The sequence below is a fragment of the Bufo bufo genome, chromosome 4, assembly GCF_905171765.1.
Source record: "Bufo bufo chromosome 4, aBufBuf1.1, whole genome shotgun sequence".
In the NCBI taxonomy this organism is placed as follows: Eukaryota; Metazoa; Chordata; class Amphibia; order Anura; family Bufonidae; genus Bufo; species Bufo bufo.
This window is the reverse complement of record NC_053392.1, coordinates 284,321,953-284,338,175: the sequence shown is the minus strand read 5'-3', so window position 1 is coordinate 284,338,175 and position 16,223 is coordinate 284,321,953. Positions and strand designations below refer to the sequence as shown.

At 47.2% G+C, this 16,223-nt stretch overlaps 1 protein-coding gene across 1 annotated transcript in view; it reads right to left on the bottom strand.

Moving 5' to 3' along the window:
- Nucleotides 1-16,223, bottom strand: part of DDX43 (DEAD-box helicase 43) — a 162,207-nt gene that overhangs the window by 74,094 nt on the left and 71,890 nt on the right. The window contains exon 8 of the mRNA XM_040430038.1: nucleotides 3,591-3,701. Within this exon, the coding sequence (XP_040285972.1) occupies nucleotides 3,591-3,701 (111 nt within the window). The remainder of the gene's footprint in view (nucleotides 1-3,590; nucleotides 3,702-16,223) is intronic.

The following is a 16,223-nucleotide window of genomic DNA, read 5'->3' as shown; positions in this document are numbered from 1 at the left end:
AAAAAAAAAGATTTTTTGGTGAAACTCACCTGTAAAATCTTTTTCTCGTCTTTTCCATTGGGGGACACAGACCATGGGTATAGCTTAAGCCACCACTAGGAGGAGACTCTATGCAAATAAGAAAAAAAACAGCTCCTCCTCCACTGGCTATACCCCCATGCTCCAACAGGAGGACCTCCGTGGGTGCAAAAGCCAAACATTGCAGTGCAAAAACCAAATATTAACAAAGAAAACAGAACCGAGGAATACCGCCATCAGGCCGTAAACCATAAGGTCCCAAAAGAATAGAACCAACCCCTCCTGTAACAGACAAGAATGGGTGAGAGCTGTGTCCCCCAATGGAAAAGACGAGAAAAAGATTTTACAGGTGTTTCACAAAAAAAATCTCCTTTTCTCGCCCATTCCATTGGGGGACACAGACCATGGGACGTCCTAGAGCAGTCCATGGGGTGGGAAGACCAACACCTCCAGAGGGAAACGTCCAATGGTTAAACAGGAACCACAGCCTGCAATACCTTGCGCCCTATGGCAGCATCAGCCGACGCCAGAGAGTGTGGCTGGTAGAACTTGGTAAAAGGTATGTAAGGACGACCAGGTGGCCGCCTTACAAAGTTGTGATGTAGAGACTCGATTGCGCCTAGCCCAGGAGGCCCCCACCACCCTAGTGGAGTGCACGGTAACCCCTGCTAGGGGAAACCCTACCCCGGGACCGATAGGCCATGGTAATAGTCGACCGAATCCACCGAGCCACAGTGACCTTGGAGGCCGCCAGACCCTCACGAGGCCCCTCGGGAACCACAAAAAGGGAGTCCGAGCGGCGAAATAGGGCAGTAACCGACAGGTACACCCGCAAAGCACGGACAACATCCATAGAATGGAGAGCGCCCTCCTTGGGGTTCGCCGGAGCGGGGCAAAAAAAGAAGGGACTGGGGGCAGTACCACCCTATCCTTATGGAAGGCCAAAAAGGGTCCCTTGGAGGAAAAGGCGCCCAGCTCCGATACCCTCCAGAAAGAGGTGATGACCATCAAAAGACCATCTTCCAGGTGAGAAGAAATGTCCCTCAGGGGCTCAAAGGAGCCGCCTGTAGAGAAGACTGGACCAGGTTCAGATCCCAGGGGGGCAGGAGAGGGACAAAGGGAAGGACCGAATGCGCCACCCCCAGTAGGAAGGTCCTCACCGGACCGAGCAGAGACAGAGACCGCTGAAAGAAAATGGCCAGAGCAGAGACCTGACCCTTCAGAGAGCTCAGGGACATTCCCATCTCAAGACCCGACTGGAGAGAAGAGAGGATCACCTGAACGGAGAAACGAAGTGAAAAAACACCTAACTTCTCGCAAAAAGGCAAGAAAGGCCTTCCAGATACGATAGTATATCCGGGGGGAAGCTGGTCTCCTGGCTCTTATCATGGACTTCAAGACAGAGTCCAAAAAGCCCCTCTACTTCAAGATGGAGGTCACAACAGCCACGCCGTTAAACTAAGCGGCTGTAAAATCCGGTGTAAGAGCGGTCCTTGAGACAGCCGGTCCTCCCTGAGAGGAAGAGGCCAGGGAATGTCTGCCAGCACCCGAGTGCCTTCCGAGAACCAGGCGCGGCGAGGCCAATCGGGGGCGATGATTATGGTCGGGATCCCTTCCGCCGCGACCCTGCGAAGAACCTTTGGGAGTGAGGCAGTGGTGAGAAGACAGAGGAGTGTGAAGTCTCACCACGGAGACACCAGAGGGTCCACCCCGTACGCCTCAGGATCCCGAGCTCGGGCCAGGAACGTGGGAACCTCGTTGTTGAGCCTGGACGCCATCAGGTCCACGTCCGGGCGGCCCCAACGGCGACAGACGTCCTCGAATACGTCCTGATGCAGAGACCACTCTCCCGGATCCACCCTGTTGCAGCTGAGAAAGTCTGCCGTCTAGTTTTCGTCCCCTGGGATGTACACTGCAGACCATATTGGAACATGAGCTTCCGCTCACTGGAGGATTCTTTTCACCTCTTGCGTCCCCAGTGTCCACTGACGCGAGGAACTCCCCTGGAAGAAGAGAAGCAATAACGAAGCGGAGGGATTCCATCCGGAACCTCCATACCCGAAGGGACTTGTTAAAGAGCTTCAGGTCTAGGACCAGACGTACAGATCCCTCCTTCTTTGGCACCACAAAGAGATTTGAGTAGAACCCTGTACAGTGTTCCTCCAGAGGAACTGGGGCAACTACTCCCCGGACCAGAAGGGAAGAGACCACTTGTAAAAGGGCGGAGGCTCGGGCCGGATCACCCGGAACCCAAGAAGGGAAGAAACGTTCCGGAGGTCTGGAAGCGAATTCTCTCTTGTAACCAGAAGTTACAATTTTCAGGGTCCAGGCGTCTCAAACGTGAGCTCTCCAGACCTGCTGAAAGAAGAGCAGACGCCCCCCCCCCCCCCCCTCCACCGCAGGCGGTGGGGGTGCCCCTTCAGGCGGAGAACTGTTTGAGAGCCGCAGGGAGGGCAGAACTCCCCTGGAATAATGCTTCTAAAAATTGCTAAGTAACCATGGCAACCAGGATTGCAGTAGCGTCCTGGTTGCCATGGTTACCGATCAGAGCCCCAGCGATTAAACTGGGACTCCGATCGGAACTCTCCGCTGCCACAAATGAGGGGGGGGTCGGTCATTTTAATTAGGGGGGAGGGAGGGGGGGCCGGCCGCACTGGCCACCAATGTGTTAAATACAAGGGAGGGGGGCTGCACTGGCCACCAATGAGTTAAATACAGGGGGCTGGGGGGTCTGCCCCCTGCTGCCTGGCAGCACCTGCCATGCAGCAGTCATGTACACAGTTCTTTTAGTATATTCTAACCTGAAGCGTCCCCATCACCATGGGAACGCCTCTGTGTTAGACTATACTGTTGGATCTGAGTTTCACGATCTAACTCAAATCCGATGGTATATTCTAACAGAGGCGTTCCCATGGTGATGGGGACGCTTCAAGTTAAAATATACCATCGGATTGGAGAAAACTCCGATCCGATGGTATAAAAGGGACTCCTGACTTTACATTGAAAGTCAATGGGGGACGGATGCGTTTGCAATTGCACCATATTGTGTCAACGTCAAACGGATCCGTCCCCATTGACTTGCATTGTAATTCAGGATGGATCCGTTTGGCTCCGCACGGCCAGGCGGACACCAAAACGACTTTTTTTCATGTCCGTGGATCCTCCAAAAATCAAGGAAGACCCACGGACGAAAAAACGGTCACTGATCACAGACCCCGTTTTTGCGGACCTTAAAAAAAAAAGTCGTGTGCATGAGGCCTTAGTGAGAAGAAAAGGAGGTAAAATTAATTTGGGTGGTAAGTTGTATGACCGAGCAATAAACCGTGAAAGTAGTGTAGTGCAGAATTGTAAAAAGTAGTCTGGTCATTAAGGGGGTTTAAGCTAGGGGAGCCGAGGTTGTTAAGTTATTGACCAATTTATGGCAACATTTACTGCAAGCTCTCCATTACAAAAAAATAAATAATAAAAAAAAAAATTTAAATTTTTTATATACCCCCCCTTTGACACCAAACCAGACTAGCTTTATCCATTACATACATTCAACATTTTACTATAATACATTTACAGAATACCTTTCAAACCCTTTATATCTGTACTTTGAACACTCGGCCTTCACCTGAAGAGCTAACTCACGAGTTGGCGCAAGAACCAACATACCCGGTCCTTCACGTTCCTGTCTGGGACTAAATTTAGAAGGGAACATTAGAAAAAAAACTGTTACAAAGCAGCAGACAAAGCATATCCCACTCTGGAGAATCTGTTCTGTGTCACCATTCTCTGTGTAAATGTGTATACATAGGTACCTGTCAGTCACTGATAGCTGTACATTGGGAGGGGGGGGTGTTTATCAGTGATTAATAGTATTCTTTGTGTAATTGTGTATACATGGATAGCTGTACACGGGGGAGATGTAATCAGTGGTTGGGGATGGTGTTATTTGGCCTCTAGGAGCAATAGGGGCCAGGCGTGATCACATTTACATTGTCTAAGCCTGTCAAAGTGGAGAGGGCATGGTAGTTGCAAAGAGAGCCGAGCCTCCAGGAGTAAGGCAACTCCCCCATTGCTCCAAGAGGTTCATTTGCATATATTAAAACATAATTTTTCTCAGCAATGCAGGCACATAAAAAACAGATGCCTTCAGCTGCCAAGCAAATATGCAACAGGTCAGCCAGTTTCATAGATAGAAATCTGCTGACAGGTGTCCTTTAAAACTAGTAGACATTTATCACCTATCCAAATGTGTGATAGCTGAGGGCCCTCCCATGTTGACCAGGATGGAAGTCCCCTGTTCCTCCTTACTACACAAGCACAATGAGGAAGATTTTTTAGCTGGAGTGTCAGTCAAGGATGTGCTCCACAGCTAGGATCAATGTCTATGGAGAAGATGGAGACAGACTGTCAGTCTCAGTGAATGGTGCGTTGCACATGCCCAACCACAACTTCAGTCAAAAAGGAAGAAAGAGGGGGAGAGAGGAGTCAGGACTACCATTTTCATGATCAGTGGGGGTTTTAGTGGTCTGACCCCAACCAATCTAGCAGTTATCCCCTATCCATTGAATAGGGCATAAGTTGCTATTACTGGAATATCCCTTTAAGGCCTCATTCAGGTTTCTGTTTTTCACTGACGTGTGCAGTCTGCATTTTCTGCGGACAGCAAACGTACCCATTGATTTAAATATGTCTATTCACATTTCAGTATTTTTTTTACTGACTGTGGGTCAGCAAAAAAAATAAAAAAATCACAGGGACATGCACTACATTGATCCGTGATGCGGAACAAGCACGCCCATTGAAGTCTACGGGTCTGTGAAAATCACTAACACAACACGGATGGTACACATGTGTCCGTGTAGCGTCCGTTTTTCATTAAAGACTAATATGAGATTCTTTGGAAATGAATTTTCAGCTGAGCATCTTCCGTGAATTAAGGGTGACACACGGAATAGTAAAAACGGACACACGGATCAACCACGGGCATCTTCACGGATGAAACACATACGCTTTTTTTCACAGACGTGACACTTTCACGGAAATGTGAACGAGGCCTAAGTGTTATTACTACTGAAACATAGTGACACATTCTACCTTTGTGATAATGTTAAAGCGGCTGCCACCAGGGTCAACCCTATTAAACCATACATACTGACTGGTAGGGCTCATGATACTGATTAAAACTATACCTTTCTTTTGTCTGTATGATAAACCGCTGCAGAGAAATCAGCGTTTTTATTCATATGCAAATGAGCAATTCGAGCACCAAGAGGTGGGGCTGAATGGTCTGAACACTGCTATATAACACCCCATGTGCTCTGCACACTCCCCCCTCCCATTGACTGACAGGGCTAGATAGCAGGCTGAGAGCAGTTCCCTGTCCAAGAGCTGAGTGTTAGGCCTCTTTCACACGGGCGTTGCTGGAAAATGTGCAGGGGCATTACGGGAACACCCGCGATTTTTCCGCGCGAGTGCAAAACATTGTAATGCGTTTTGCACTCGCGTGAGAAAAATCGCGCATGTTTGGTACCTGTAGATTGCTATTATTTTCCCTTTAACATGGTTATAAGGGAAAATAATAGCATTCTGAATACAGAATGCTTAGTAAAACAGGGCTGGAGGGGTTAAAAATAAATAAATAATAATTTAACTCACCTTAGTCCACTTGATCGCGATGCCGGCATCTCCTTCTGTCTCCTTTGCTGAACAGGACCTGTGGTGAGCGTCCATTACAGGTCAAGGACCTTTGATGACGTCACTCCGGTCATCACATGATCCATCACAATGGTAAAAGATCATGTGATAGATCATGTGATGACCGGAGTGACGTCAAAGGTCCTGTTACTGTATTTAATGCTCACCACAGGTCCTATTCAACAAAGGAGACAGAAGGAGATGCCGGGCTACGCGATCAAGTGGACTAAGGCGAGTTAAATTATTTATTTATTTATTTAACCCCTGCAGCGCTGTTTTACTATGCATTCTGTATTCAGAATGCTATTATTTTCCCTTATAACCATGTTATAAGGGAAAATAATAATGATCGGGTCTCCATCCCGATCGTCTCCTAGCAACCGTGCATGAAAATCGCAACGCATCCGCACTTGGTTGCGGATGCTTGCGATTTTCACGCAACCCCATTCATTTCTATGGGTCCTGCGTTACGTGAAAAACGCACAAAGAGGAGCATGCTGCGATTTTCACGCAACGCACAAGTGATGCGTGAAAATCACCGCTCATATGAACAGCCCCATAGAAATGAATGGGTCAGTATTCAGTGCGGGTGCAATGCGTTCACCTCCCGCATCGCATCCGCGCGGAATACTCGCTCGTGTGAAAGGGGCCTTAGAGCTGTGTGCTAGAATGGAAAGATCACATACGCTATAGCATCACTATATGGAGATCTGCTCAGAAGGTTAACCTACATATTACTGTATTTACAGGCACAATGTATAATTATAAAGACACTAGTAATATATGTCTTAGCTAATAAGTATAGAAAAGACAAACATCTTTATGTGAAGAAGTTATAGCTTGGTGGTTAAGTGATTGGTTATGTATGTAGAGATCCCAAGTTTGAATCTTGGAAGAGACAATTTTTTTTTCTTCCCCATTTATCCCATAAGAAACATCTATTTCCTTTGTATATTGAGAAGAATTTTTTTTTTTTTTTAGAAAGCTAATAAATATTACTGGCTTCTTTCTAATCATGTATTATGTCTGAATAAACCAGTAATAGGTTTTAGCAAAAAAACAAAAACACTTCTCTCAATATAGTTAGGCCTTATTATCCCCTTCTACCCCAGGACAGTATTCACCTTCCTGCCCAGGCCATTTTTTTTGCAAATCTGACATGTGTCACTTTATGTGGTAATAACTTTAAAATGCTTTTACTTATACAAGCCAATCTGAGATCGTTTACTCGTCACATATTGTACTTCTTGACAGTGGTAAAAATGAGTAAAAAAAAATAATTCATTTTTATTTATATAAAAAAAAAAAAAACAAATTTACCAGAAATTTTGAAAAATTTGCAAAATTTCCAATTTCTCTTTTATAATAGATAGTGATACCTCCAAAAATAGTAAATTACTTTACATTCCCCATCTGTCTAATTTACGTTTGGATCATTTTGAAGATGACATTTTATTTTTTTGGGACATTTTAGGCTCAGAAGTTTAGAAGCAAATCTTTAAATTCTTAACAACATTTACAAAACCCAATTTTTTTAGGACCAGTTCAGTTATGAAGTCACTTTCTGGGGCTTACATATTATAAACCACCCAATTTTAGAAACTACACCCCTCAAGCTATTCAAAACTGATTTTCACAAACTTTGTTAACCCTTTAGGAGCCCCACAAGAATTAAAGGAAAATGGGAATGAAATGTAAAAATTTTAATTTTTTTTGTTGCAGATTTTAAATTTTAAACTATTTTTTTTTTCTTACACATCAAGGGTTAACAGCCGAACAAAACACAAAATATATTACCCAGAATCTGGAGTTTACAGAAACACCCCATGTGTGCTCAAAAACTGATGTATGGACGCACAGCAGGCTTCAGAGTGGAAGGAGCACCATATGGCTTTTGGAGAGCGGATTTAGCTGGAATGGTAATTGGGAGCTATGACGCATATGAAGACACCCCGAGGTGGCCCTACAGTAGAAACCCCCAAAAAGTGACCCATTCCAGAAACTACACCCCTCTAAGAATATTTCAAGGTATGTAGTGAGCACTTTGACCCATCTGGCGTTTCACAGAATTAGGAAACGCTTGGATGTGAAAATGAAAAATTTACAATTTTTTTCCAGAAAAAGTTGCTTTACACCCACATTTTTCAGTTTCACAAGGTGAAGGGGTAACAGGACAAAATGCACCCCACATTGTTCCCTATTTCCCCCCCGAATACGCCAACACCCCATATGTGCTCAAAAAATGATGTATGAGCGCATGGCAGGGCTCTAGATACAAACAGCTAAATATGGATTTTGCTGTCCTGAATTGGCAGACATGGATTTTAAGTGCCATGTCGCATTAAATAAATTCCTGAGGTCCCCAGAAATGAAAAACCCCAAGAAATGACCCCATTTCGGAAAAAGCACCACCATACAAACATTTTAAGTGGTAGATAGGGTACTTTTCAGCAAACAGGTGTCTCACAAAAGACGGAAATACTTGAGAAAGCATTTCAAATCACACATTTGTGAAAAAAAAACATTACTAGCAGACCCCAATTTTTTCACAAGGGGTTAAAGGAGATAAGGCACCCCAGGTTGTGTTCCCCATTTTCTCCCCATTCAGGAAACACCCCATATATGTGCTTGTAGTCTGCTGTATGGGCGCACAGCAGGCAAACTGCAAAATATTAATTTTGCTGACAGGCCTGAATTGGCAGAGATAGATTTTAGGTGCCATGTCGCAGTAAATAAATTTCCTGAGGTCCCCAGAAATGAAAAACCCCAAGTGACCCCATTTTGGAAAAAGCACCCCCGTACGAACACTTTAAGTAGTAGAAATGGTACTTTTTGGCAAACCGGTGTCTCACAAAATACAGAAATACTTGAGAAAGCATTTCAAAATCACACATTTGTAAAATTGAAAAATTACTATCAGACCCCAATTTTTCACTTTCAAGAGGGGTTAAAGGAGAAAATGCACCCCAGTATATGTTCCCCATTTGCTCCCCTTTTTTTTTTGCAAACACCGCGCCCCATATGCGCTTGTAGCCTGCTGTATTGGCACACAGCAGGTCTCTAGAGACAAAGAGCAAAAACAGTTTTTTGCAGGCCTGAATAAACCAACATGGATTTTAGCTGCCATGTCACATTAAATAAACTTCCTGAGGTCCCCAGAAATTAAAAACCCCAAGAAGTGACCCCATTTCGGAAAGAACACCCCCTTACGAACATTTTAAGGGGTGGAAAGGGCACTTTTTTGACCTAACAGTTGTCTGAAAAGAAAAGAATATGTAGTGGTTGTTGGAAAGTGGATATGCAAGCGAGGTGGACTAAATCAGGGATAAAAAGTGGAAATATTACAGGGAGCATAAAGGATGAAAAAAAATCCAAGGATAAGTGGTAAATTCAGAAACAATTCTTTATGCAGAGGCCAGGTTTATCTGGGCAGGAGTGGTGTCTTTTCGTATCCCCTTTTGTAACAAACCTGACATCGATTTGGTGACTTTACCAGGGAAATCTTGTCCTGGTACAACACGGGTACCATGACCTCCTGAAGTACTCGGACCCTCCCCTTCCTGACTTTGGAAAATTAGGGCCTTGATGACCACCTCTTGGAACTGAAGCAAAGTTCCTGTGTGGCCTGTAGCTCGATGTAAAATGAACGCATTGTACAGTGCCATCTGTACAATGTATATGGCCAGCTTTTTGTACCACACCTTAGTTTTACGCATGGCACTGTAGGGCTTCAGAACTTGATCGGACAGATCAACTCCTCCCATGTGCCTGTTGTAATCAAGGATGCAGTCTGGCTTGTTGACAGGGGTAGTGGTACCTCGCACTTGGGCAGGAGAACTGGTGTTGGTGTGAATGGTGGTTAGTACAAGAACATTCCTCTTGTCCTTGTACTTAACCGCCAGGATGTTCTCATGGCAGAGAGCCTTACTGTCGTCTTTTCCGAGTAGTTGCCCTACCAGGGATTTAGGAAGGCCTCTCTGATTTTTGTGTACTGTGCCGCAAGTCACAGTACCTCTGGCTTTTACGGACATGAATAGGGGTATGCTGGTATACTAGTTATCCACATAGAGGTGATAACCACTATCCAGCAGTGGGTGCAGTAAGTCCTACACAATCTTCCTCGGACGTAACATGGGTTGATGTAATCAGCCACAATCACCTCCCTTCCGGCCACTTGCAGCACCACAGATAGGGCAATAGTAGTATAGCGCTGCCATTGGCTGGAGCGTTGCTGTGTCTGGTGTTCCCTCCCTGACGTAGGAGGTGACATACTCTGATGTCATCAGCCACTCCCACCTCTAACCGAGCCTCCCTGCAGCAACATACATTGCCGGCGCTGCGATGGTCCGCTCTTCACTAACCGGCAAATTGCAGCGATCGGGGGGGGTACAGGGGAGCGAAAAAACGCCTCCTTGCCCTCAGCTAAGATGGCTGCCTGCTGATTAGTGCAGCCATCTCAGTCCGGTCACCGCGCGATGACTGGAGTTAACCATGACGTACTATTACGTAATGATGCGGGAATGCACTGGCTTCCATGACGTAATAGTAAGTCATGTGTCGGGAAGGGGTTATTATATAATTATATATTTTATTATAGCCTTTTAATACGGCTTTGAATAAAAGAAAAAAAAATAAAGAAAATGAACCTGGGATGTCTATATGCAGGGTAAACCACTACACCACTAAGCAATAGCATGACTAAGGCTACTTTCACACCTGCGTTTAGGTCGGATCCGTCTGGTATGTGCCCAGACGGATCCGCACCTATAATGCAAACGTTTAGATCCGTTCAGAACGGATCCGTTTGCATTACCATGAACAAAAAAAAAAAAAAAAAAAAATTTTTTTTTTTGTTCATGATAATGCAAACGGATCCGTTTTGACTTTACATTGAAAGTCAAAGGGAGACGGATCCGTTTGAAAATTGAGCCATACTGTGTCAACTTCAAACGGATCCGTCCCCATTGACTTACATTGTAAGTCTGGACGGATCTGTTTGCCTCCGCACGGCCAGGCGGACACCTGAACGCTGCAAGCTGCGTTCAGGTGTCCGCCTGCTGAGCGGAGCGGAGGACAAACGGAGCCAGACTGATGCATTCTGAGCGGATCCGCATCCATTCAGAATGCATTAGGGCTGGACGGATCAAACGGAACTCACAAGCGGAGCCCCGAACGCTAGTGTGAAAGTAGCCTTATAGAGATACATGGTGTTTTTAGGTTAATAAGCTATCGCATATTACTCGTGTCTGTATAATTATACATTGTGCCTGTGAGAAGCCGTAAGATGTAGATTAGCTTTCTGACCAGATCTCAGTGTGATGAAGCTATAGTTAGTACATAGAGTATATGTAGATGCTAGGACACAGCTCTACCCTCTGCATGTCTAGCCCTGTCAATCAAAGAAAGGGGGGAGTGTGCAGAGCACAGTGGGTGTAACATAGCAGTGCTCAGAAAAATCAGCCCCGCCTCTGAGTGCTCGAATTGCTCATTGCATATGAACACAACGCGCATATTTCTCTGCAGCCGTTTATCACACAGACTAAAACTATACTTTTTTTTTTTTATCAGCATGATGAGCACAACCAGGCAGTACGTCTGGTTTAATAGAGTATCTCCTGGTGACAGAGCCTCTTTAAATGGGTTGTTCACCCCTGAGGACTTTTTCTACAGATATTACTGCGTGGCCGGCCTTGCAAAGGAATTAATACTTCATTCCCGCTCCTTTGTTCCCACAGAACTCCTAGGTTTCCCGATTTTAACATCTGGTTTGAAGCATGTCATGTGGCCACTGCAGCCAATGACTGGCTGCAGTGGTGATGTGTCATGTGACCCAATGACATGACACATGGGTGACACGTCACTGCTGTGGCCAATCATTGGCTGCAGCAGCCACATGACCCATGTTAAACTGGATGTGGACCACGGGTAGACCAAGAATCTGTGGCAAAGGAACTGGAACCTAGTGGCAGGTATCAAGTATGTATTCCCCCGCAGGTCCAGCCACATTAGGGGGTCTGCAAAAAAAGTTTTCAGGGGTGAACAACCACTTTAAAGTGTTTCTGTCATCACAAAATTCGTTATGTAGCTGGCTGACATTAGCGATGTGCTAATGTCAGCAGTACATAACTAACTTATCTGCCTACATGCCGCTGTTCACCCAGAAAACGAACTTAAAAGATGCAAATGAGCCTCTAGGTGCTATTGGGGCATTGCTGCAGCACCTAGAGGCTCCGTCTTTGATAGACATGTCTGCTCTGCTCTTTAAAAGTAAAATCCTGCGCCATCCTGTTTACTGTTCAGCGCAGTGAGTGAAGGACGCTCGTCTGCTGCCGGCTATCTTCCCTTCCGGGGAGCTCTGTAATGTATTTGACGCAGGCGCAGTGAGGAAGCTGGCAGCAGGCAAGCGTCCTTCACTCACTGCGCCTTCGCCGAACACTAAACGGGATAGTGCAGGCGCGGGATTTTACTTTCAAAGCGCAGAGCAGAGATGTCCATCAAAGCAAAATGGGCGTGCTGAACGGTGAGGAGACAGAGCCTCTAGGTTCTGCAGCAACGCCCCATTAGCACCTAGAGGCTCATTTGCATATTTGAAAAACAAGATTTTTGTAAAACTTACCTGTAAAATCTCTCGCTTTTCATTGGGGGACACAGAAACCGTGGGTATAGCTATGTCCTCTAGGAGGCGTTGACACTAGTAAAAGCGGTTAGCTCCTCCCCTGGCAGCTATACCGCCTCCAGCCTGGAGAGAGAGCTTCAGTTTGTGTACACGCAGTAGGAGCAGCAAGCCAACCAAAGAAAAAACATGGACCACCAACCATGCAAAAAGACCCAACGGGGTTCTTACCAGCAACAGCTACAACCGTGGCCGGACAACAAATACTGGGTGGGTGCTGTGTCCCCCAATGAAGAGCAAGAAAGATTTTACTGGTAAGTTTTACAAAAATCTTGTTTTCTCGCCCATATTCATTGGGGGACACAGAAACCGTGGGACGTCTGAAAGCAGTCCACAGGGAGGGAAAAACCACAGACCCATGGAGCAAGCGCCCCTGCAGGCAAGAATTGCCGCCTGCAGGACCATGCGGCCTAAGGCAGCGTCCGCCGATGCATAACTATGCACCTGGCAAAATTTTGTGAATGTTCGGAAGGAAGTCAGTAGCCGCCTTGCACAACCGCGCGGCCGAACCTTGAATCCTCCGAGCCCAAGAGCGCCCACCACTCTGGTGGAGTGAGCCGTGACACCGAAGGGCGGAATCCTGCCTCGGGTGCAGTATGCTTCAGCAATTGCAGACATGCAATTGCCACCCTGGAGGCCGCCAATGCCTTGCGAGGACCCTCCGGGATGACAAAAAAGGGGGGGTCCGTACGCCGGAAGGAACTGGAGGCTGGCAAATAAATCGGCAGAGCCCTGACAACGTCCAAATGGTGTAACTCCCTTTCCGTAGGGTGTGAAGGGGAGGGACACCGTGATGGAAGGACAATTTCTTCATTGAAAAATAAAATCAGAGACCACCATCGGGAGAAAGGAATGAACGGGCCGGAGAACCGCTTATCCCTGTGAAGAACCAGGAAGGTTCTCTGCAAGAGAGTGCCTCAACCCGGACACCCGTCTGATGGATGTGATAGCCACAAGAAAAAAACTACCTTCCAGGACAGGAGTTGGAGTGACACCTCCGCAAGGGTTCAAGGGGAGAATTCCGGAGCGCTGAAAGGACCAAGGCGGTAAAAGGAGGACGGTACGTAGGAACCGTATGTGCCATTCCATGAAGGAAGGTTATTATGGGCCCCGGGTGAGTCAGCGGACGCTGGAAAAGGATAGAAGCGCCAAACCTGACCCATCAAGGAACCAAGGGCTAAAACGAAAACCCAGGACCGCAGGATCCACCCCTGCTAAAGGGAAGAGCTCCACAGACGTCCCCCGAGCCGAAGAGGCTTGTGGGGAGACTGAGAAGCTGGCTGATAAACTACTGAGAAAAAAAAACTAAAAAATACGCCCTGAATGAGGTATGTCCAACCGCAAGTCAAGGAATCAATACATTGGATAGGTAGAAGTAGAGACAATCTGAGAATCACTGGCGGTGGAGTTCCGTCAGCGACCGTGTATTGAAAGTGTAGCAACGTCGCTCGACGAAAATTTCGACCAGACCAATATGAGAAAAACTCCTGCCTCGCGGAGGAAGAATAGAATGGGTATTCCGTTCAAAGAACGAAACTCCATCAGCGGTGGTGAGTCGTGACAGCACCCCTGCTCCATCTGGCGTGGGGAGTCTCGTAGTCTAGCCACGGAATGTGCAATGAAAAGGCATGACTACCATCGGACTGACATGTCAGGCATTAGTCAAGTCTCAAGAGAGGTAGTTGTAGATACGGGTAGTACACCCAGGACCAACGGGTAGGATTCACCTGTAGAAGGAGGGAGGAATATGGAAAACGTCACAGCCCAACAGTCGGTCCGGAACAAGACTGGAGAAAGAAAAAAAAAAAAAAAAAAAAAAAAAAAAAAAAAAACACAGAACCAATACCCTGCATCAACGTAGATTAGGGGAAGTAGTAACGTAGGAGCTACCAAGGTTTGCGGAGTGGCCGTGAACCCTGAGCCAGAGAAGGAAAAAACGGAAGGAAAAAGGGGCAGGGCGAAGCCCATTCCCCATCTGAGACTGGCAGTACACAGAAGTAGCCACCGTATGATAGCGGCGGTGCCATACTCCGCCTAAGGAGGAGGCCATGCAGCGTACGCCACCGAATTCGGCGTTAGAAGAATTCGGTGGCGTAACCCATCACCTGATGAAGGAGCCAGAGAGTATGTAATGGCTACTCCAGGAGCCCCATACCGTAGGAGCTGCAGTGTGCCCCGCCAGCACAAACTGAGGGGCAGAGTAGAGGAATCCGGTAGAAGCCACGGTATCATACTGCCCCAGGGAAGGAGAGCCAACATTAAACACTCCACCTGGGAAGGGCGTTGAACAGGAACAACAGCCAAGCCAGCGTCAGGGTAGAACCCCTACCTGAGGGAATGCCCCACTGCAGAGACTGCGAATGCTAGTTCCAGCGTAAAATCCGCACCAGCGGAGGAGAACAGGCTGCAAAGCTAAACCAGAGTGACAGCACAACCACTTCCCACATCAGGAATGGTGGAAAGAGAATATAGTCATTGTAACACTCGACTTACTGGAAAGTAATCACAATGTTACGTGCCATGGTGTACGCACTACATATTGTTGAAGACACATATTGGAACAGTGGAGGACCAATGGAGATGGGGGACGCTTGGACACAGTGACGCAGGGCAACCCCCTGAGGAGAGAGGTTGTCATATTTATGCCCCAAACCGGCACCGAAGGAAAAGGACACAACGTGGAAACAGCCACAGTATCCACTGGCGGCACCGAAATACCAATAGAGGAAGAATACAGGGCACCAGCGTGTAACGATACTCGCTACGCTCCACTTGTAGAAGAAGCTAAAGGCACCAATAGCCGTGGCGTAGTTGAAGTGCAACATCCAGGATGTGTACTCATTCCCCACGGTAGTGGATCACTTGTGGAAGGGGCAATGTTGCAATTATCCCACCAAGAAAGGGGGAAATGCTTACGGCAAGCACTGCACTCAGTCGTAGTGCAAGTACTCCACCATGAAGTGTGGCAATGCAGTAATGCATCTAGCAGGAACTGAATCCAAGTAGAGAGAATACGCCTCTTACGGAAAGGGCAAGGCATATGGAGAGTCCCGTATCAATACCCCACCTACGTAAGGGGGCAAGACAGACAGTAAACACTGAACCAGGGAAAATGCCATAGCGCCACCTATGGAAGAGGCTAATCCACATAGTACTGTCCCCAGCGCCTACTGCCGCCTCTGAAAAGTTCTAGTGCGGTAGACCCAATGGAGGGAGGTAATATCCAAGGGAGTACTGCATCCAGTAGTAGTGCAAATACCCCGCCTAACGAAGGGGGTAATGCATTCGACAAGTACTGCTGTCTACCTCGGACGCCATCTTGGAAGATCGCACTGGAATCACGGCATAGACCGAACCACTGATCCCCCACCCCCCCTTCGGACCAAACCTCTCCAGGGAGGGAGGGTGCGTCTGAGCGTGACGCTAGGGAGGAAGGGTGGGGGTGTGGAGGTGACAGGAGGAGGAAAATATCCTGCTCTGGCCCGCTGTGTGTAGTCTTACCTCAGAATCTTGCCATGGCAGTCGCAGGCTCGCCGGTGGGAGTTATCAACCAAACTACCCGGGGGTGGAATGGGAACTTCTAGGAGGTTCACTCACCGGATAGCGCAGGCGGTGCTTTATGAACCAAACGACCCCGGAGGGAGATTGGGAAGTCTGGAGATCCACCATTGGAGTGCGCAGGCAGTGCTCATCAACCAAACGACCCCGGAAGGTGATTGGGAAGGTCCAAAAGGTCCACCATTGGATTGAGCAGGTGGAGAATATTAACCAAACGACCCTGGAGGGTGATTGGGAAGGTCCATAGGTCCACCATTGGATTGCGCAGGTAGTGCCATATCACCCAACG